The 23,131-nt window shown below is 47.3% G+C and overlaps 1 protein-coding gene across 5 annotated transcripts in view; it reads right to left on the bottom strand.

Annotated features, from left to right (window-relative positions):
* Positions 1 to 539: 539 nt before the first annotated feature.
* The window catches only part of STON1 (stonin 1), a 46,331-nt gene continuing 23,739 nt past the window's right edge, over positions 540 to 23,131 (bottom strand). Inside the window, exons 1-4 of one of the 5 annotated variants that reach the window (XM_084791919.1) lie at positions 20,413 to 20,563; positions 10,808 to 12,779; positions 5,105 to 5,307; positions 540 to 4,377 (exon numbers count right to left, since the gene is read on the bottom strand). In XM_084791919.1, coding sequence (XP_084648045.1) covers positions 4,303 to 4,377; positions 5,105 to 5,307; positions 10,808 to 12,728 — 2,199 coding nt within the window. In that variant the 5' untranslated portion in view covers positions 12,729 to 12,779; positions 20,413 to 20,563 and the 3' untranslated portion in view covers positions 540 to 4,302. Of the gene's footprint in view, positions 4,378 to 5,104; positions 5,308 to 10,807; positions 12,780 to 17,662; positions 17,764 to 17,792; positions 17,896 to 20,402; positions 20,564 to 23,131 lie in introns of those variants that run through there. The other 4 variants (XM_084791921.1, XM_084791922.1, XM_084791920.1 and 1 more) reach the window with 4 other exon arrangements.

Genomic DNA, 23,131 nt, shown 5'->3' with positions numbered 1-23,131 from the left:
GTGTATGTAGTGCCTTTTGGTACTATGAAAGTTAGTCTTCAGAGAAGAGGCTTTCAGGTCAACTCCATATCTTTATGTGTCACGATTACATCTCCTTTTTTTTTTAAATCATTCTTATGATTAGAGTGGTGACCCAGCAGTTAAGAACCCATACTGCTCTTTCAGAGCGCCAGAGTTCCGTTCTCAAGCACCCTCATCCTGCAGCTCATAACTGCCTGAAACTTCAGCCCCAGGGGATCCAGCACCCCGTCTGGGCTCCACAGGCGCTGTACTTGTGTGCACATACACACACATAAATAAATAATTAAAAAATATTTTTCTTAATCATCTGTCACATTATGATCAACTAGAGTGTGATGATGTTTATTTTCTAGGCTATGCCGAGATGTCGTGTCCAAAGACGCCTTAATAGTGAAGTTGTGTGCATAAACCTGACAGAGAGGCAATTGTTCAAGGTTATTGAAATTGATTTCACACTTTAAAAGAGGAGGCCCCAGGCCTTGCAGAAGAAGAAGATGTAAGTCCACAGCACAGCAAGAGCCATTTGAAATACATCTTTAATTTTATGAAAATCAATATGTAATCTACGAAATACTTTGTTACATGATTATCAAAGTCCAGTCTCTTCTGTACTTGTAACAGCGGGCCAGGAAGCCAGATAGATTTTGAGTAAAACATTGTTAACAGTCATTGTTAAGGAAAACCATCTAAATGAATTAGTAAGAAATGGGCCGGGTCATAAACATAGCTCCTGAACAAAAGGCGCCGCAGTTCTCTGATATAGAGGTCAGACCTAAAGGCAAGCTGGAGAGAGTGGCTTTCGTGTCTTTTGTGTTTAACAAACTTTAGCAGTTCCCACAGGGAAGTGTTGTTATGCTCAGATCTGCATAACTGATCATGTCACAATCAGTCCATGAGCTTATTAGCAAGTTAATGTGGCCCCATGGTGGCTAGATGACCAGACCAGGCCAGTGAAGACAGAAGTAAAAGTTATAAACTGGTGGCATCCTTGAAGTTGGCCACAGACTCCACAGTGGTCACACGTGTAAAGTAGTTATCTAAATTAAATGTTCAAAAGGAGTGTTTCTTCTTGAATTCCCTCCTGGCCTCCTTTAGAAGCAGGGCCTTTTGAAGATCACCGCTGGCTTCCTGGAAGACATCTTTACTTCTTACACTGTCCACCTAAATGCCCTGCTAAGTTTTCATGCAGGGCTTAGAAGTCACATTTTACCTCCTGCTGTGTCTAAGGTCAGAGCTGTATTGGAAAGCCTCTCCTCCCTAATGTTAAACTAATGCTGAGTACTGGATATTTAAGGTCCTGATAGATGCCCAAATTAACAAGTATGCAGTTGCAGCCCGCTGTTAATGCTATCAGTGTTGCTCCAGAAACTCAATTTGGGTTTCTGTCAGTCTTGTGTTGTTACTCCAGCCTCAAAACTGAAGCTAAAGATGGTCTTGAAGTCTGGTCAGCTTGTGACTTCAAGACCCCAGCAGTGTGACGCACACATCCTGGCCGACCTTTGCGGCAGGAGGAGTAATGCCTTGGATGCTTTGCTGGATTCCTGTTGCAATATGAATATGCATTAGGTTAACTGCATCCAGTGTACCTTCTTTGTGTGCAGGAGGGCACAAAACACCTTAGCGAAGGTGTAAGGAGCCCAGCTAACTTCCCTGGGATCCCCCAGCATCAGTTCCAAGCAGACTAAAGTGAAAGTGTGCCTGCTCCAGAAGATGAGGAAAGATGGTAGGATTTTTTATAAAACACACATTCACATACATATGTGTTCTATACATCAGTAATGACCCTCAGGCAAATATTATGGGCGATGTATCATTTAAAGCTAAAACAGAGCAACATAATCCCTTTTTAGCGTTGACTTTTGCTTTCTGTGCCTTTATGGTACAATAATAATAACAGCAATAAAATCTGATACAAGCCATCATGAGCTTTAAATCTATTTCAATAGATGAAAATGAATGTATCATAAAATAAATGCATGAGATAAATTCTGTAGGTCAACAGCAAATGTGGTTTGGAACAACTGCGCATATCTTTTTTACTCAAAACAAACCTAGTGAGTCGGGAAGAAAGCCTCCAGTCATAGATAAGGCTCAGCATGAATCAAACGCATACAGCATGACTCTGTTTTTCCGACAAAAAAAAAATCCTCAAAATATCAATTTCAGGTGGGCGCTGTGGCACGTGCCTGTAATCCCAGTACTCGGGAGGCAAAGGCAGGCAGATCTCTGTGAGTTTGAGGCCATCCTGGTCTAAAAAAGTGCAGTGGAGGTAAACATGTTTTTGTTTTGATCCCAAGTGTGGGATATATGAGGATGTGCGGTGCAGAGTTTTTCAACTGAAAACAGACTTGTGAGAGAACAAGTGATGTTTGTCCACTGGAAGAGGAACTGCCTCTTGTGGGGGCATGGTCTTTGCCCACTGATAAACATCCTAGTACAGACTCTGAGAGGATATATATATACATATATATATATGCCCAAAACAAGAGCCGGGGCTTTTTGGTCTTGGCTGTTCATCACTCCACTTCAAGATGCTCCTAAGAGAGCTGGTCCACAGAACACTTCGAGGCTCCAGGTTCCAGATGCTGCTCCGGGTTCCAGAGGCTGCAGCTGCAGTCACCTTCGCTGAATTGCTGGTTTGCTGTTTAAGTGGTCTACTGGGATCCTGCCAGTGAAATCGCCCCCAAAGAACTGATTATTTTAAAAGGTCTATCTCTCCTGTTCCTATTAGCCTCTTTTCTCTCCTATCTAGGGTAGGGGGGTTGGAAGGGAGGTATAAGCATTAAAAAATAAAAAATAAAAACAAAGTAAGTTTGAAAACATTCAAAGCCTACAAAAAAACAGTCCAGGACAGCCAAGGCTACATAGAGAAACCATCTCAGAAAACAAAAACGAAAAACAAACAAAAAAACATCAATTTCATAAAGTTTAGGATTCTGACTTATCACGGTAAGTACTAAAGGGACCGCCAGGCAGAGTTTCAAACACTCAGGCATCTTCCCCGTCACTGGCCTGTTGAGCCCTTTCTCTGACTCTGAAGAGTGAGATGCCGTCTCCTTGGGGAACACAGCTAGAATTATACAGTGTCTTTCACTTTGCACGTCTTCTAAAGAAAACACTCTCAGTGAAGCAGAATTTGAATGAAAGTGGAGGATGGTGGCACCAGCACCAAATCAACCTGGGGCTTAGCCTTCTCGGAGGACGGTTGCGTTAGTTACAGGACACGCTGTCGCAAAACACAGCCCTACCACTGTAAAACTGGCCAGAAAACTGTATCCATCAACTTTAAAAGCTCATCTTTAATCTACACAAATATTTTAATTTATCCAGTGACCCTGATTCCATTTTGAAATGAATCCCACAGCAAAGGAAAGACGCTTAGCAAATTCAGTCAAGGACAGATCATTCAAAACCGCAGACACGTCCAGATCTCCATTTCAAGCCATGCCTTCAGCATCATGCACCTGGAGTTCTGTCTCTTGGGTTGCCTTTCCTGGTCTTCCACATGCCAACTGTCCTAGTAAGGGGAAACTGTTGCTGGGAGGAAACACCATGACAAAGCAAAGCGGGGGGCGGGGAGGGTTTATTCGGCTTACACTTCCCTATCACAGTCCATCATTAAAGGAAGTCAAGACAGGAACTCAAAAAAGAAAAAAAAAAAAGGCAGGAACCTGGAGACAGGCGCTGATGCAGAGGCCGTGGAGGGTGCTGCTTACTGGCTGGCTTGCATTTCCGGAAGGTTAGTACATTATCTTCGCGGCAGGGGCATGACAGGAGGTTGACGGCACATGCGGTGCTAAAACAGGAGCTGAGAGCTACATCCTGAGGGAGACTGGGCCTGGCACGGGCTTTTAGAACCTCAGATCCTAACCCCAGTGGCACACTTCCTCCAGCAAGGTCACGCCTACTAATCCTTCCAATCCCTTCCAACTGTTCCACACAGAAACAGAGATGGGGAATCATAACCCATATTATAAAACAAAGGCACTGAGTAATCCGGACCCAAATAAGTACCCTTCAGCCAGACTGGCCAGCAGGTCTCCCAGCAGACCACAGTGTCTCTGAGTCTCAACAAGATGTAACTGGTACAAGCCATGGACACATTCCAGATCTTATCCCCAGAGCAAAACCACATCCCACGACTATAACATGCAGGTGGCCTGCTTTGGGGCATATACATTTCTCCAGACTCAACACCGGATCTCTGGCCTTCTCAGTCCCAGCATACGTTAACAGAACTTCCTGCCCAGTCCGTGGGGTGACCTGAGGGGCAGTCGTCGCTTACTGAGTCACACAGCCACCAGCTTTATCTGGGTCTTCTCCTTCTGTTTGAATCCACTTCTTTTCTATTTCAACCTGTCAGGAGAAACAAAGCACTGGCAGTGTTACCAGACACGACACAGTCAATAGCTTGTTCGTACTCTTTACACCTGATGAGGCACTGACCACCTCATCCAGTGGGCACACACACACACAGCCCCTGCCCACAGTCCCTCACCAGCTTGGTTTGTGGGAGCCAAGGCCCTGAATCTTTCCTTCTAGAATCAAAGTCGTCAGAGATTTCTGAAATCATCGCTTTCATCACAATTTTATTTTAAATCTGCTGTGCTCTGGGAAGCTGACATAAGAACAGTCCTGCTTAGTAAGGCCAGAGGGACATCAGTGGTTCTGTGTTGCCCCATCACTGGGACAGGCAAGAGTAGAGACATGGGCAAAGCCAGTCTCTTTCTAAAGTACAGTTCCTAGCTGCTTGCGCCGGGAGGTGTGGCCTTTGGGGGCAGAAGGAAGGGCACGTTGTACCAGCTGCCCCACACTAACGTTCTCAGTAGGGAAAGAAATCAGTGGGCCCGTACATGCAGATTTCTCGGCAGATGGCACTGGTGACAGATACGTTTTCCTGGCTGAGCTCTGAGCTTTTCCATTGTTTAATATCATCAGAGAGAAAAGGGAGAAGGGATAGAGACAGACAGACTGACTGACTGATGGACTGACTGATGCTCAGGGGGCAAATCAAGTATTCACAGCCAGGCCAGGCCCCACCCCAGATCTAGAAGCCCTAATTTGAACCAGGGGACTTGGGTACCTGGATGTTGTAGCAAGCTCGCCGACACACGTGCTTCTGAGGCTGGACGTCGCTCTCCACTCCCAGAGACCTCACCTCCGTCCCTGAGGCACAGGCGTCAGGCACTGAAAACTGGACGGTAGCAAATGGGTACCAGTCCGAGGGAACCTCCTGGTCTGACCCAAGTTCTAGTTTGTATGCCAGAGAATGGGGCTGATCAGGACCTAGGAAAGCCAAACCAAAGAGTCAGAACAATGGGATGGCAAAGGAAAGGTCTGCACCGCATGCTTCCCGCTGTAGTAACAGCCCCATCAGCAAACTTCAACTGTGCGCCAAGTGGAGGAGTCAGGGGAGGAGTCCAGAGTCACGCATAAAGTGCAAGCTCTTGAGGAAGCATCATCACTGCATGCCCAAGCCCAAGCAGGTCAACTCCTACAGATGGCTTTAGTCATAAATATCATAAAGGTTCTCTAGCCAAAAGATAAGAACAGTATTTATAAGAAACAGATTTGTCATGATGTTCTTCAGCCCCAAGAAACCTTTCTCCTGAGTAGACTGAATAAGGTCCAGTAATTCCCCAGTCATTTTTTTAAACTGGTGCTTATTTTTAGACAATGCAGAGATAAACTTCAAATTAGGTCATATCGTGCCAAAAGCTTGACTTTTAAAAGTTGAGCTTCAACCATGTTCAAGGCTGCCGTATTCATAATAGCCAGAACATGGAAACAGCCTAAGTGTCCCTCAGTAGAAGAATGGATAAAGAAACTGCCGTACATTTACACTATGGAATACTACTCAGCTATTAAAAACAAGGAATTCCCAAAATTTGTGGACAAATGGATTGAACTAGAAATTATCATAATGAATGAGTTCACCCAGAAGCAAAAAGAGACAAATGGTATATACTCACTTATATCGAGACACTAGCCAAAGGGGTATGTCCCATGAAAAACTTTACATACCAAGAAAGTGAGTCAGAGGGAAGGACATCCTATTGAGACATTAGGTGAGAAAAGCATGGGAGAATGGGAAAATAGAACGATCCAGAGGGTCCTGGAAACCTACAAGAAGAACATTATGATGGGCAGATCTGGGTCCTGGGGTCCTGCTCAAACTATGGCACCAGCCAAGGAAAATATAGGCAGTAAACTACGAACCCATACCCAGACCTAGCCAATGGACAGGACATTCTCCACTGTTGAATGGAGAATGAGGTCTGACTTTCATACAAACTCTGGTGCCCCATTTCTGACCATGTCCCCTTGCTGGGGAGGCCTGGTGGCACTCAGAGGAAGGATAACAGGTCACCAAGAAGAGAATCGATACCCTTTGAGTATATACAGGGGGAGGAGGTCCCCCTCAGTCACAGTCATAGGGGAGGGGAGTAGGGGGAAAGCGGGAGGGAGGGAGGAATGGGAGGATACAAGGGATGGGCTAACAATTGAGATGTAATATGAATAAATTAATAAAATAAAATTAAAAATTAAAAATAAATAAATAAAATTTGAGTTTGACATTTTAATACAATATTTTTCTGTTTTAGTGGAATGTGGGTTTGTGTGTGTGTGTGTGTTTTGTTTTGCTTTGTTTTTTGTTTTCCATACTGAAATTCCCACTCATCCTGAAAAGCTTCTATGGAACAGAAGAGAGTATAGAGACGGCACACTAGTTGTCAGTGTGTCAGTCTAACGTCGTTCTCAGGAAAGTGAATTGTCAACACCTATGCTGAGCTAGGCTTTGTGCAACACCCAGGAGTACTGGGTGTACTCAGAAAGTTTAAGTGGGAATCACATTGTGTGCATGTGTGTGCATGTGGGGGTGTGTGCGTACATGCATGCATGCGTGCGTGCATGTGTGATTGAGAGGGGGAAGGGAGGGAGGAAAACAGACAGGGAGAAAGAGAGACCACTTCAGAGGCAGTGGTAGGAGAATTGGGGATGTAAGATAATTTTAGGCTAAGTCATGAATTTGAGGCCAACCTGAGAGCTTGACTCAAAACATACAACAAAAACAGTAAAGTGTGGGTCCCTGTAGTGACTTTGCAAGCACCCCATGATCATATCACATTTTTCATAGCACTAGCCATATCCAGTTTAATCTGTCTTTAAATAAATGTAATTTTAGAAAAAAACAGTAATTTCAAAAGCCAAATTAAATTCCTGTGCCACTGATACAGCTCAAAAAAAGAATATTTTCATCAGAGTATAGCTTTAGGCACAAAAACATGAGTTTAAAAGATTTTGCTTAAATTTATTTTGAAAGATAAATCGCATTTCATTCCTTGCAGCCTGTTTCTTGTAGAGAAACTGGTCAAATTCTAAAGCCATAAAAGGCCTTGAGAACTCATGCATTGGTTAGTCAGCAGATGCCCGTTCCACAGCACTAACATAGAGGATAGGACAACAGTGGCTTCTGAGGGGCCACAAGCTATCCGTGTCACTGCAGGTGAGACTACACACACACACACACACACACACACACACACACACACACACACGCGTGCATGCATGCAAGCATGCACACACAGAGACAGGCAGGCAGACGGAGGCATGGGAGGAGTGAGAGAGAGACAGAGACAGAGAGAGAGAGGGAGGGAGGGAGGGAGAGAGAGAGAGAGAGAGAGAGAGAGAGAGAGAGAGAGAGAGAGAGAGAGAGAGACAGAGACAGAGACAGAGACAGAGACAGAGACAGAGGCAGAGACAGAGAGAGAGGAGTGAGATTCCCACAATCCTTCATGCTGTCTAGGCTTTTGGTAGCAGCCAGGATGCAGCAGGTCACTTACACTTAGCCCCAGGCTTCTCCCTTCTGTTACTGCAGAGAGCCTTCGAACACAAACTCCAGACCTGGCTCTGCTACTTAAGAGCTGCGTGAGCCTAAGCAAACTACCTAGCTCTTTAAGCCTCAGTTTCCCCAGTGAGGGTCTTACAGGGTTGTTGTGAGATAACGAAGCAGCAGAGGCAGTGGTACAAGGCAGCGGGTACGGAAAGGCTGAACTTATTACTTTGCCAAGTGCTGTTTGATTTTAAAGACAACGTATCCAATGCTAGAGTCTACCAGTCAAGGAACTGTGTATTCTACATAGACTTGAAAAAAATGGGGTGGGGAATACATCTGAGCTGAAGACTAATACTTTTTAAATGATAGAAATGACACTTCTTTTTTCCTAAAAATATGATGGTAAAAGCATTTCCTCTCAAGTTTTCTGGTGTCCTTTTCCAGGCTTTTGGCCACCCTACAGTGTTTGCCAACACTCTTTTTCAGGCTTTGAGCTGAAAAGTATCTTTCAGAAAAGATACTTGTCACACTTAGAAACGACAGAGAAAAGCATGCTATCTCAGTATCTACCACAAGGGGGCACTGCTGGGCCTTAATAATTATTCTTTCTATTCCGCCTCAGCTCACCGCCAGCAATGCAAACCAGAGTCTTTTTAGGTCTGGTAGACATCCAATCTCTCCTGACCCAAAATACTCCATCTCTGAAGCTGAACTACTAAGAGCTGAGTAAAATGGCTGATCAAATCGGGGGGAGGGGGGGAGGGTGCCGGGCGGCGCCGGGGGAAGGGGACAGAACCAAAGATGTTGGTGACAAAGAATGAAACAAATAACCCTGGTGAAGAGCAAGATGGAAAGCTGCAGTTGCTGGGGTGTCTCCCTCAGCAGCAGGCCCCTTTCTACACCCAGCCCTAGGGCTAACCACTGCCTCCAAGTCTCTCTCTCTCTCCCTCTCCCTCTCCCTCTCCCTCTCCCTCTCCCTCTCCCTCTCTCTCTCTCTCTCTCTCTCTCTCTCTCTCTATCAATGAGCTGTTTCATTTTTAATCTGCCTTCACTCTAACAGAAACACTGGGGTATGGAGATGAATTGTGGGGGGTGGGGGCTCGGCAAATTTGGGGAAATCTGAGCTCATGAATTCATTCCTTCGTTTGCTATTCAGTCGAACCTCTCCTGGGCACATTTCGCCTAGGTGACAGAGATCAGTAAGTTCTGATCCCAGTTCACAGCCCCCCCCACCCCCCCACCCCCCCACCCCCCCACCCCCCCCACCCCCCCGCAAGAACCTCTGGTCCCTCAGGGCACGTGAGCTTCTCAGGAAGTGAGTGAGCATCAAGGGAAATAGTTTGATCAGAGAGCTCCATGGGCGTTTTGAACACCCGTGGTTCTAAATAACCTCCATGTTAGATTCCCTTCCTGCAAATTTCAACAGTGCCCCCGGGAGGAGGGGGGGTGTGGTCCAGGCCCCAGTATGTTTGAATCACTGTTCCCAGGGTGAGGAACGCTTGCCTAAGGATGAGAAAGATCTAGGCAGGAAGTGCAGGCCCAGTCTATGCTGCGCCTGCTTCCTAGACTGGTTGGCAGCTTGTTGATGTAACCAGCCTGAGTTTGAGCTACAGACAGGACCCCACAGGGACTGTCTCCAACTGGGGAGAGTGAAGGTCCCAAGTGAGCTGTGCAGAAAGGGATTTATTTCCCAAGCCATCATCCTACCAGACACCTCATACTGTCCTTCATACAAGTCACACGTCACTCAGCCTTCTTGTGGCTCAGATTGGCTACAATATTTCCCTGTGACATGGCCAAGATGGCTCAGGGCAAGACTAGGTGGGACTGGCCACAAGGGATGGCCTCTGAAGGTCCCAGCTGCTCAGCTCCCGTGCAATGGGGATGCCATTGACTGATGTGATCCACAGAGATCTTGTTGTCTGATAACCAGGATAATGGGGAGAATTAAAGCTTCCCCATCTCTTTGTGCCAGGAAGGCCAGTTTGGAACTCTTAGTCCCCCGATCTCGAAGGTCGATGTTGAAATATGTCCTTTTAAATTTTTCTCATGGTAGACAGAAATCAGAACCCTGGCTTTCATGTTTACAAAAACAACAAAGCAGGCAGGTGCTGGCTATACAGAGTGGAACCTCCTGAACCCAGAGACAACCCCCCTCCCCCAAGGGCTGAGTGACACCCTAACTTCTGGTTTGGTGTTTTCCACTGGTGCTGAGACAGTTGCTGGAACCAAAGGTCAGATACGGCGTCTGTGGAGAGTGGAAATAAAAGCTGTACAGTTTTTGCTATAGAGCCCGCCCAGAGCCTTGGGCTGTCCAAGGGTTCGTGGTGTAAGAACAGATCAGAAGAGGACTCACCCTTTGCTCCTTCACTACACTAACTTACACTGACTCCAGCTCTGAGCTGGATTCTAGGGAGATGCAGATACACACATGATCCCTGCTCACCAGAAACAGAACCAACCAGCCAGCAGGTGAGACCACTAAGTCAAAAGGAGCCGCCCATAGACGCCTTGCTGAGAGCTCTGTCCAGCCCCTTCACAAGTGAGATTTACCCACGGAGAACAGAGAATGGGCTGATCCCCTAGCTGGGAGCCAGAGAAGGGTCTTCCTCCTGCTCCCAGCCCCCCCTCACCTCCCTTCCCTTTCTTCCTCCTTTCTCCTCCCTCCACTCCTATAAGCATTTCCTTGGTACCAACCACCACAGACTCTCTAAGCTAGGATGGCATTTCTTTGTATATTAAAAGAGGGGAAAGACGTTAACACCATCTGGTAGAAACAAACACTAGAGAAAACAGGCTGTCTGGTTAGATAGTGCCCTTGCCACCTGGCTGTGTGAGCGCGCCCTCAGCTCGCACGGTACCATCTGCTTCCACCTGCATTGGACCCAGAAATGTGGTGAAAACACCAAGCGTTATGGCAGTCAGTCAACCTAGGTGCTGGATATTTACTTGAGTTTTTGTCCGGAAGTCGGTCTATCTTCCACACCACAGCCCGGTAGGCACTCTCGTATTTTGCCGATCCCACGGTGACCTGAATGACGGGTTCGGATTCAGGTTCCTGTAAACTCCCCAGACATGCCCGACGATTCATTTTGGCTTTCAAGGACTTCTGCCTCTGAAGGTTCCTGGTCCAGAGGACCTTGATCCACTGGGCTGGAACAGGGAAGTGAATTGTGATGTCGTCACAGCACCTCAAGGAACCAGCATGGGGTGCCCTCTGAGCTGCTGGCGTCATGTTGACAAAGGCCTGAAGTTCCACATATGCCCCCTGGACAGCCACTATGGACTTCACTGAAAAGGGAAGCTCGTCCCTTTCGTACGAGGTTTTGAACCGCATCAGCTCAACCCGGCAAGCATCCAGCGGTACGAACTTAATGATTCGGGAGCGTTCGAATTCTTCAGCTTTCACGCACGCGTGGAAATGGTAGTTAAGAATATCAATTCCCCTTTTGTCCGGATCCTTCTCAAAATAGCGTTCGTCTCGTTTCTGGAGCTCAAGGTCGTTTAAGGTCAAGAAGCATTCCGCCGCCCCGTTCACAAAGCAGAGGCAACAGATCTGAGTTATCACGGCACTTTCAACCAATTTCCCGTCTTCTTTGGTAACTTTACCCCAAAAGTTGTCCACGATGTCCAGGTAAATTTCTTGTTCCTCGTAGTTCTTCTTTGGTTTTGCAAGAGGCGGCAGCTTTATCAACTCCTCCTCCACAGTCGTCAGGAACTCAAGGAAGTCACGGTACTCGGTGGACCCCAACTTCAGCATCTGGTCTACCTCGGGCTCATGCGCCCCCTCTGTCTTAGAATGGTATTTCCTTTTCTCCGAGTACGACACATGTTCCACCTTCACAGTGTGGATTTTTCCCGCCATGTTGAAGTTCTCAAGTTTTGGCTCAGAAAGCCTGCAGTGTGAATCAAGCTGGAACTCTTTAAATGGTTTTTCCAGCCCCTTCTCATAAAACATCTGCAGAATCCCTCCTGGTAGAACCTTCAGGAAAATGGGTCCCCACTGCCGGGAAGACATCATGTTCTTCTTCTCGGGAATCCTCAACATAAAAGACCAACCAGCTTTGGGCTGACTCCGAAAGAGCGTGTGCGGGACAAAAGAACAGACGTTATCTCCGGCGGAGTATGGACTCTGCACAGACAAATTTGCAAGAGGGTCTTGGGTCTCTGCTGATTGCAGGTGTCCAAGCTTCTCACAGATGTAGTTGAGTGAGCATTGGTTTAGGCTTTTTTGGTCGATGGGCATCTCCTTGTCCCTCGGTGAGAACGGCTTTCTGTTTGCCAGGGAGTCAAAGGGGAACTGAGAAGTGCTACCTCCATCTTTCCAAAATGGGTTGGAAAAAGCACAGTCATCTTGAAAGTACTCAAACTGCAGAGCCTCGCTTCGGGCCTGCTGAGGGCTGGCATCCTCTGCGAGACTGCCTTTGGGAGTCAGCTGAGTGCACGAGTGGTCAGTGGGTAGTGATGCATGGGGTGAGCAGGTTGGTTTAGTAAGTGATGACGAGGGACCTACGACTCCCGAGGTTGTGGGAGGACTGCTGGAGGAGCATTCTGGGATGGGGTAAAGCACATGAGCCCCTGCTTTGGGGATGCCAGGGAACCCTGGGAAGTCTTTGGTGGGTGTAGAAAGAGGAGAGTTGCTTGGTGGTCCGGGGCTGAAGTAAAAGTCAACCATGGGAGAGGACAGGGGGGTGCTGCTGGTGGAGGAGGGGCCACTGGGAGGGTCCCTGAGGCCAGGCAGGTTCAGCTTTAGCCCATTTGGTCTGCAAATGCCTTGGGTCTCCAGAGGAAACTCCTTCACCTTCTGAGAAGACTGAAAAGCAGGGTCATCGTCGAAGGTGACCCAGCTGCCTGGGTTTGTGGAACACATCTTGGGGCAGGCGGGGCTTGTGGTCTGGTCAAACAGTCAGGGCCATGGTCTCTGTAAAGGAGAACGACACAAACAGATATAATAAAGGTTTAAAAAAAAAACAAAGACGCTAGAGCTCTTTCATTTTGAGAAAGACCTGGAAAGTGCATACTTTTACTTTGTGCATTACTTTCTTACAATCCTCCCCCCACCCTACCCTCCTGTCCCACCCCCACCCCCCACCCCTGGCCTCCAACTCAGAGAACCACCTGCTTCTGCCTGCTGAGTGCTGGGGTTAAAGGTATGTGCCAGCACCACCTGGCTTTTCTTAAAGAGGACCTGGGCTTGGTTCCCAGCACCCATACGGTAGCTCACAGTTTCTGCAACTCCAGCTCCATGGGATCTGACCAATGCCCTTTTCTGGCTTCCGTGGGCACCAGAGACACATGTGATGCACAAACGTGCTAGTAGGCAAAAATACACATGAGCATAAAATAAAAATAAACAAAGTATATTAAAACAAGCAAATAATAAATAAACCAGTTATAGAACACAAAAGACACATTGTATAGTGATAAAAGGGTCAGTGTAGAAGGAAGATAAAATCACTGTACGTGTGCTGGAATCCCTTCTGCGAAGTGGACCCGCCAGACATAGCACCCAGCAGACTAGAGTGGATGTGCTTTCTCAAGCACACAGAGGACATTCACCAGAATAGACCATGTTAGACCGCACAACAAGCTTTGTATTTGAGAAGATTAAAGTAATGTGAGTGTCTTTGCCTACTACAGGAGGGGAAATCCCTAGAGATCAATAGTAAAAGGAAAACTGAAAGAGTCACCAATATATGGAAATTTAAAAATAAACATCCTAAAGGACAGATAAAGAGGTTGCATAGTCACACAATTTCCAAAAGAAATGGGGTGGTGGGAGTGTGAGTTAGAAAATACTGCGAGACAAATAAAACTTAAAAACTCAGATTCCTAAAATTCACAGTGAAAGCCATGCTAACAGGAAAGTCTGCAGCCATAAACACCTGCACTAAAAAATAACGGTGAAATCAGGTGCGGTGGCACACACGCCTTTAATCTCAGCACTCTGGGAGGCAGAGGCAAGCAGATCGCTGTGAGTTTAGGGCCAGCCTGGTGTACAAAGCAAGTCCAGGACAGCCAGGGCTGCGAGGAGAAACCCTGTCTCAACAAAAACAGAAAACAAAAAACAAACAAACAAACAAACAAATAAAAAGAGAGGTGGAGCCCAAAGAAAGTAGACAGCTCTATGCTTCAGGAAGCTAGTCAACAGACAGAGCAAGATACAGTTGTCAGAAGAAGAAGCAGAACAGAAGTGAGTGAGGTGGGAAAAGAAGACGATAGAAGAAAGTGGGATTTTGAGTCAGTTCTGTTGGAAACTGATAAATCTTTAGCTGATCTAATAAAAAAAAATGAAGAAAAAAGAGGATTCAAAATTAAAAATAAAAGACATTAGTTGGAAAGTCGGAAGTGATGGTGCACACCTTTAATCCTGGCACTCAGGAGGCAGAGGCAGATGGATCTCTGTGAGTTCGAAGCCAGCCTGGTCTACAAAGCAAGTTCCAGGACAGCCAGAGCTGTTACACAGAGAAACCCTGTCTCGGAGTTGGGGGGAGGAAAAAAAAGAAAAGAAAAGAAATAAATAAAATACACTGTAGTAGAAGCCACAAAAATAAAAATAAAAAGGATTGTAGGAGCCTGTGGGCCAACCAACAAATGGGATAGCATTGGGGGAAATTATTAAATTCCTAGACATATGCAACCTGCCTACAACTGATACAAAAAACAATAGAAAATCTGGGCTGGAGAGCTGGCTCAGTAGCTAAGAGCACTGAGTGCTCTTGCACAAGATGGCGCTCAGTTCCTCATCATCCACATGGTGGCTCACAGCCGTCAGTAACTCCAACCCCGGGGAACCATTGACCTCTTCTGGCCTCCACAGGTGCGTACACAAAGGTAGAACATCCAGACACATAAAATAAATAAGTCAAAAAAGAGAAAGCGAGGGAAGGAGGGAGGGAAAGGAATTTTGAACAGACTTGAAACCAGGAGAAGGCCAGAACCAAATGACTTTCCTGACAAATTCTGCAAAACACTCAAACAAGAATTAACATCAGTCCTTTGCAAAGTCTTACAGACGCTGGAGAACAGGCGGTTCGCCTAAACTTGATTTCTGAGGACAGCGTCACCCTGATACCAAAACCAGACAAGGACTCTTAAAACCTGACTTAATTACTTAAAAAAAGGAAAGTACTACAAGCCTCTAAAAATGAAGGAAATGCATCCTGGGTACGCAAGCGAATATAACTGCGTCTTAAAAACTAATTCCGACCCCTGTCACGAGACAGCTGGACCCTGAAGATAGCGGATAAGGTGACATGAGCCAGCCGCACACATACACCGTGGCCTCGCCTACACATGGTCCTGAAGTCAGACTCAGGGAGAAGAAAATGGGCAGTGGGTGCCAGCTCCTGGGCAAGGGACAGATGGGGTGTCGCCGTTCAGAGGGTTCAGCACTTCAGTTGTGAAAGGTGAAAGCATTTGGGAGACCTGGGGCACAGCCAGTGCATATAATTTTGTCAAAACCTTATAAATCCTCACAGCTAATTTAATAAATAATGGGGAAAAGAGGAAGATTCAAAATTCAAAATGAAAATCATTGCAATGGAGCCACAGAAATATAAAGGATTGTACCAGGCTGTTGGCAGATCAACCAATGGGACAGCTTTTCTGCACTATTTACTTAAAAGTGTGTTACAATGAATAGATTACCTGTGACACACACACACACACAGGGAGGGAGAGAAACTGTGTGAGAACCACAGACAGGAGGGTTGGGTGTATTTGATTCATTACTTCTGAATCAAATCACTGAGTCTTCGTTGGAATAACTACTTTGTGGCCACTTTATTAGCAGACCCTGCCCCTCAATATGCAAAGTTTACCATTCAGAAGGGTCTTAATTCATGGCTTGTCAAACAACCTGTGCTGCACATATTACATTCCTGTGTCCGGCCAGAAGTTTCTCGTCAGCAAGGAACAAATTCTATGTCCAGCCTGACATCACCCATCAGTAAGGGGACAAAACCAGGACTCACAGAGATACAATTCAAATACCCTAAGGTCCCTTTTTAAAAAACAAAACAAAAACAAAAACAAAACAAAACTCTGCACTTAAGGACTTTTTAGAATAATAACAGAGTTGTGTGCGAATTGCCACCAATTCCACAGCACTCCTGTTGCTCCCAAAATGAACTGCAGTCACTCCCAGCTCCACGCTCCTGGGCCCTGGACACCACTAGCCTCCCCTCCAGCTTTGAGAATTTGCCTTCTCTGTAATCATTTCTATTGAGCAAATGCTATCTCCTTTGGTATGGCATAAATAATTGAAATTACTCTAATGACACCAAGGGCGATGAATTTTAAGGAGTACATCTTTGAGAGTGGCGAGGTCACCCAAACTGGACACTACTCTACCACTGGCTGGCTGTGTGCTCAATTTCTTCAGATATCAGGGGTTACACTGGAGAAATATTTGGGGCTCTTTCCAACTCTAAGACAATTCTATGGAAATTAATATCCAATTGAAAAATTTTAAGCAAAAATATTGTTTCCGGCTCACTTCCAGGGCCTCAGTGCTGAGACAACCCAGTGCTGGGAATGGAACTCAGGACCTTGGGTTTGGCAAGTGTTCTAACACTGAGCTACATCCCATATTTTTAACCAGCCTTCTAAAATTCCAGAAAGCAGAGCATGGGAGCCCCACTGGCTGAGAAAACTGAGAACCTGCCTGGGTGAAACTCCTGCCTAAGGCCTCTTTTCTCCCTCTGGTCCCCTGCTTGTATGTGATCAATGAAGCTTGGTAAAAAGCCGACACAAAGAAATGGAAGAGAGCCAATGGACAGGACATTCTCCACAGCTGAGTGGAGAGTGGGGACTGACTTTCACACAAACTCTGGTGCCCCATATTTGACCACATCCCTGTATGGGGAGGCCTGGTGGCACTCAGAGGAAGGATAGCAGGCTACCAAGAAGAGACTTGATACCCTATGAGCATACACAGGGGGAAAAGGTCCCCCTCTGTCACAGTCACAGGGGAGGGGAGTAGGGGGAAAGCGGGAGGGAGGGAGGAATGGGAGGATACAAGAGATGGGATAACAACTGAGATATAATATGAATAAATTAATTTCAAAAAATTTTTAAAGGAAAGAGGCCCGGCTGAAGCGGCTGCGGGCATTCCACCTCGCTGCATTCCTAAGGGCTCTGAACCCACACGGAGGGGCGGGGAAATCTTGAAGCACTGGCTCCTGGAAGCCAACTGAGCCTCTGCCAGGAGGCTGGAGGGGAGGGGGCGCAGACCAGTCCTCACCCCACCCTCAGAGGGCGCTTCGGCGAACGAGACTTCCTGCAAATATTTACTCCAGCTGAGTTTATTATGTTAGAAGAAGGAGAGAGAGAGAGAGAGAGAGAGAGAGAGAGAGAGAGAGAGAGAGAGAGAGAGAGAGAGAGAGAGAGACTTCTGTGCAGTCCTGCTGGGAACCACGCCTAGCTTTTGCGCCCTGGAGTTTCTCCTGGGAAGCTTGGGGAAATCGGTGTAGTTTCTTTTCCACGTTGTGCCCCCTTGTGAGAGAAAGAAACTGATTTGCATGCATACAAAGCCCACTGCTTTGTAAATGGGCCTCCCTCTGTCCCCCAATTTTTAGCACACCTCATAAAATACCTACGATCTTGAACCCCAAATCTGTGCAAGTTCCCCAGGCCAGGGCATGCCTCTGCTTCATAGAACGCAGGTCCTCGGCAGATGGGACCGCGGTGGGAGGCCGCCTGTTTTCCTTCCGTACTCTGTCCTCATCACCCCCCCCCACCCGCACCCGCACCCGCACCCACTCTGCTGTCTCCCTGCACACTTTATTCCACTCCTCTTACCTCTGCCTGCCCCACCCTTGGTATGACCTCATCTTTCTGTCCCATCTCCCCTTCCGGTAAGTTGGCCCAATGTCAACAACTAGGGCTAACTCCATCCAAATGCTTTCCTTCCTCCAAGCTCCATCCCTACCCGAGAGCCTGGCGCAGAAGCCAGTAAGCCGCTGGCAGGGGTGGGAAGCGCCGCTGGGGAGCTTGGCAGCAATTTCCTCCAGCTGCTTCGGAGCGCTGGAAGGCGGTGCCCCCCTTAAGGCTGCAATATTCCTTTACCCTCCCTGGGCTGATCCCCGCCCGGGACCCCACCCCCTACCCCCCACCCCTCGCCAGCAGGCAGCCACATTGGATCAGGACAGGTTCCTGCCCGCTTCAGACACGCCCCCCACCAGGTGTCATTACTAATAGCACTGCATGGGCGACATCTCATTTAAACTTGACAGCCACAGCATTTGGGCATCCTCCCAAAGTCTAGAATGGAGTTAGTTCAGGACCCAGCAACTCTTGGCTCCTTCCTGTCACCGTCAACTTCCTCAAAGGCAAAGATAAAGATTCCACTGTCTGACTCAGGCCTGCCAGTCAGGCCACGCTTGCTTCCCCATAGCCTCAACCTTCAGAGGGCGAGCGGTGGACAGTCCCTCAGGATTATGGACAAACTCCTAGAACATAGTTCCAGTCGGTCCCAGAAACAGGGCAAGACACCAAGATTCTGTCTGGGGCACAGAGAGATAATTGAGTGTGGTGGAGATTTCTAGAAAACCATTTTTGATATTTAAGATTCCTAAGGGGCATGTTTGCTATCCTGTAAAACTGTTAGGCATTCTCTTCACAGTAGCCTGTTCCAAAGTAGCTGCGAGATGAGGGACGTGAGAGCAAGTTAAAGCGGCTGCACTTGGCTACTCCCGTCAGCAGAAAACCATGGCTTGGGCCTTCTCCCCGCTCAGCGCGTGCAGCAGGTGCATCCAGAGGCAGAATTGGATATGCCAAGAGTTTAACACCCTCCAAACGAAGGGATAAACTCAACAGTTAATACTACCCTGTTCTATTTTATTTTATTTTATTTTATTTGGTTTTCCGAGACAAGATTTCTCTGTGTAGCCTTGACTATCCTGGACTCGCTTTGTAGACCAGGCTGGCCTCGAACTCACAGCGATCCGCCTGCCTCTGCCTCCCAAGGTGTGGGATTAAAGGCCCCAGGGGCCACCACCGCCTGGCCCCTACCCTGTTCTAAAGGGTGTGTGAGCAACAGATTAGGTTATGGCAAACCTGAAATAAAGGATGCATTCCTCTTTCTGCCAGCTAAAACATCAAATTCTTGTATTATTACAGAGATAAAACCAGGTACAGCAGTGTGTGTGTGTGTGTGTGTTCCCAGCATGCCTGTGGCCAGGTGGCAGGCAAGGAAAGAATCCCTGTTAGCCCAATAGCCAGCTAGTGTGGCCTGGTGTTGTATGCAGAGGCAAACAACAAGACCCTGCCTCAAACCGGGTGGAAGGCGAGGACAAACACCAGGGCCTCACAACATGGCCCTGGCACCCCCATCCACATACTTTAACATGTGAGTGTACACACACACACCATACATACAATCCCCGTACAAGATGAAAGCAGCAATCAATGCCTTACCACTCTGTAACAGCATCGCCACATGCCTTATGAGTAAGACGCACTGCTATGGAAGACCATCTCTCCACTGAATACCCCGGGATAAAAACTTTCAAGTCAGAGGAAAAGACTGCCTATTCTTTGAGAGCCCGAGTGGAGCTCTTTATTTATTTATTTTTTAATTTAATTAATTAAGATTACAACTCAGTTGTTATCCCATCACTTGTATCCTCCCGTTCCTCCCTCCCTCCCGCTTTCACCCTATCTAAGATGGAAGGGGACCGCCTCCCCCACTATACGGTCATAGGCTTTCAAGTCTCATCTTGGTAGCCTGCTTATTCTTTCTTTGAGTGCCATTGGGACTCTTTCAAGCACAGATCTCGTCTCCTTTGTAAGGGCTTTCTCTACTTTACCTACAAATACTTGGCAAAAATACAGAACCCAAATGTTGTTGATAAAAAATAACCTCAAGTGGACTTTTCTCCTTTTTCTAAAGTAAATCTCTAGGTAACCCTCCCCGGTTCAAAGAGGCGCAGGATTTTCGAGTTAGGAAGAAAGCGCGAGCATTCTATTTGAGTAACCAAGTGTTACTTGTCGTTGAACACCGACAACTTCGGAGAGCTTAAGCTACTTCCCAAAGTGACCTCGCTAGCAAGAGGAAGAGCCCGGCTATGACCAGGGCTGTTTGATAGGAAAGTCCAACGCTCTCAAGATCCCCTCGACCTCCTGACAGGGTGTGCAGTCACCGCCACACCCTTCGCCAAGGAAGCAGCTCCAAGCGGCAGCCTTCCTTGCCTGGAGCCAGGAACTGGAAGCAGGAAAAAAAAAAAATGAGCCTGGTTTCTCGCCTTGGACCAACAGCCGAGAGGAAAGGCAAAAGCTAGGACGGGTGTCCCCCGAGACTGTTCAAGAACGACAGCCCAGCCATAGGCAGGCTGCTTCTGAGACCGGCAGACTCTGCTCATCGTCCTCCCGGAGCCTCTTGGCGGGCTAATTGCCCGAATCCTACTCCTACACCGACTCTCCTTCCCCTCCACGCTGCCCCGGGCTCCCCCCTACTCTGCTGCTCTTCGCTCTCAGCCCTTCTATCCCACCTTCCTTTTCCTTGGCTTTTCTTCAGAAACCATTCAATAAAGGAACACACAAAATTCTACCGTCTCCTGTAGATTGCTGAGATCCGACGGGGCGGGGCGGGGGGGGGGGCTGGCTGGGATTCAGCTGGTAAAGCAGCATTCCAGGTCATTTGTGGCTAAAGACTCTCTCCACATCACTGCATGTCTGTAGAGAGGAACAGACTCCTCTTCTTACATGGTCCCTAATAAATTGGCTCCTCCGTAGGTGCCAGATGTTGGGGGAGGCAGGGAGGGCTGATACTGAAGAGGTCTCTGAAAGCTCAGGAATGCATAGCCCACACTTCCTCTCAGCTGGACCCCACAGCCCGGGTCAGGCAAACTCCTGCTCTCCAGCTTCTTGCTGTTGCCAAGGCTGAGTTCTCTGCCTTTGGCTCTTTGCTCTATAACAATGCTGTATAATTTAGAGACAGAATGTCGTAAGGTCAATATCTGTGTAGTTTCATTGGCTGCTCTCCCAAATAAGGAATTCTCAGATTCCTGCATGCCAGACTCTCCTCCAAAGCAACTTTGTAACCAGATGGAGCCCGGCGGCCTCTGGGACCCTCCTTAGCTCCATTACGCTTGCTGTGACCGTGTGGTGATCATTCCCAGAGAAGTTTTCCCTGGGAGGGAAGCCAGGGATTTGAAACAGAAAAGTGAGGCCTACAAGAGCGTGCCTTGTCCCCACCTCCGTCACGCAGAGAGCCCACAAGCAGCACGAGCCACGTTATGGTATTAACACATATGTTGTGCAGCCCACACTATTCAATCACAAACATGTGGTATTTTTTTTTTATTCATGTGACAGGAAATACCATTTGCACAATATTAAACCAGAGCATAGTCTACCAGAGCCTTCAAAAATATCCATTTTCCAATGCACTCCTCCCTAGTGACAGTTAACCTTCACTTTTCCAACAAAAAAAAGTTTGGTTCCTAGCTTTTTTTTTTTTTTAAGTGCTTGTCTTATAATCTGTCCATGTCCTCAATTTTGAGAGTAGTGGCAGACGTTTGCTCTCTGGCAGACTCTTACCAAGTCCAAAGTGTGCTTCTAAAAGAACCCCATCAATTGTACCCATCAAGACCTAAGCGGCCGGGCATGGTGGTGCATGCCTTTAATCCCAGTACTCGGGAGGCAGAGGCAGGCGGATCGCTGTGAGTTCAAGGCCAGCCAGGTCTACAAAGTGAGCAAGACAGCCAGGACTACACAGAGAAACCCTGTCACAAAAAAAAAAAAAAAAAAAAAAGACCTGAGAAAGTGTGAACTCAGTTTATAAAGTTTGGGGCCTCACCCTCAGGATGACACAGCCCACCCCCACCCCCAGAATGCCTGCCTGTGAAAACTCAGGGCGGCCTAAGGACTGAGGAATGGGGCCTAGGCTCCACGGGAGGGCAGGAGTTGGTCTGATGAAGCAGGTGTGTGACCATTCAAGGCTCCTGTGGACCAACCACTCAGACTTGGTCACTTCCAGTCTTGGCTGCACAGGCCACCCTGAGCTGAGGGCGGGTGAGCTCCCTCTGAGGGTGGGTGAGCTCCTGCTGCCTTTCCTTCCCTTGCCTTTGGTTACAATCCATTCTTCCCAGATATCAAACCAAACTGCCCCAGAGGAGTCTTTATATGAACCATATTTTACAGTTTGGTAGGCATTACAATTGTAAGGTATTATTATCGTTTGGGGGGAGGTCTGTCTGTTTGCTGTTGTGTTCTTATCTTGGTTTGTTGAGGTGCTAGACATGAGCTATGCCACTGGGCTGTCCCCAAGCCTTAAATTTTCCTTTTTCACATGGTGACATTTGAACAGGTATACTGCACGATCCTACATGCTACAGAGACTTGCAAAATGGAAGGCCCCTGGCCTCAGTTTCTCATCTGCCCAGTGGTCACCCAAACCTGGCATGGTGGCTCAGCTCTGTCATCTCAGCCCATGGGCGGCTGAGTCAGGAGTGTCATAAGGCCAAGGCCACGCAGGATGACACAGTGAGCTCATCAGGTCAACCTCGGCTATAAAGTGAGACCATCTTTTAAAAAAATGAAGTAAACCAAAGAAACAGATGAACATTTTCCTCATGTCAATTCCTCATAGAAGGTACCGCACATAGGTTTTTCCTTCCTCCGTCTCTTCCTGCTTCTCCCCCCCCCCCCCGCCCCCTCCCCCGGCCTTAGTCTGCACGACACACACTTTCTTCTAGTGAGAAGGAAAGTAAATTCTAGGAATTTTTAACTAAAGAAGAAAGACCCACCATGAATGTGGGTGCTACCATCAATGGGCTAGAGTACCACACTAAACAAAAAGAAAAAAGTAGTAAGCTGAGCACCAGCGTTCACCTTTCCTCCCCTCCCCCACCCCCACCCAGCGACAATGTGACCAGACACCTCATGTTCCTGCCACCGTGAACTGCACCCTCAAGCGTGAGGCAAAATAAGCCCTTCCTTGAGTTATTTTTATCAGGTATTTTATCACAACAGTGAGACAATAACTGATACAGTCTGTCTACCATGAGAGTACAAGAGTTGACAATCTGCAGCCCTCGGCATCCTGAGCCAGACTTCTAGCCTCCAGAAAAAAAAGCAATGCAGTACACACCAGCTCCCAAAGTAAGAAGTCAATAGGAGTAGAAAAAAAAATTTTTTAAGACAGACAGAAAGAAAAAAAAAAAAAAGACAGACAGAAAGAAAAATACCCAGTAACCAATGTGCTTACAAAATCCTGATATAAAGGATTGACACATCTCTTCGTGACAATATCTTCCAACATTCTAA

Source organism: Acomys minous (assembly GCF_964271855.1).
Source record: "Acomys minous genome assembly, chromosome: 8".
Lineage (NCBI taxonomy): Eukaryota > Metazoa > Chordata > Mammalia > Rodentia > Muridae > Acomys > Acomys minous.
The sequence above is the reverse complement of the archived record's forward strand: the minus strand, read 5'-3'. Positions and strand labels throughout refer to the sequence as shown.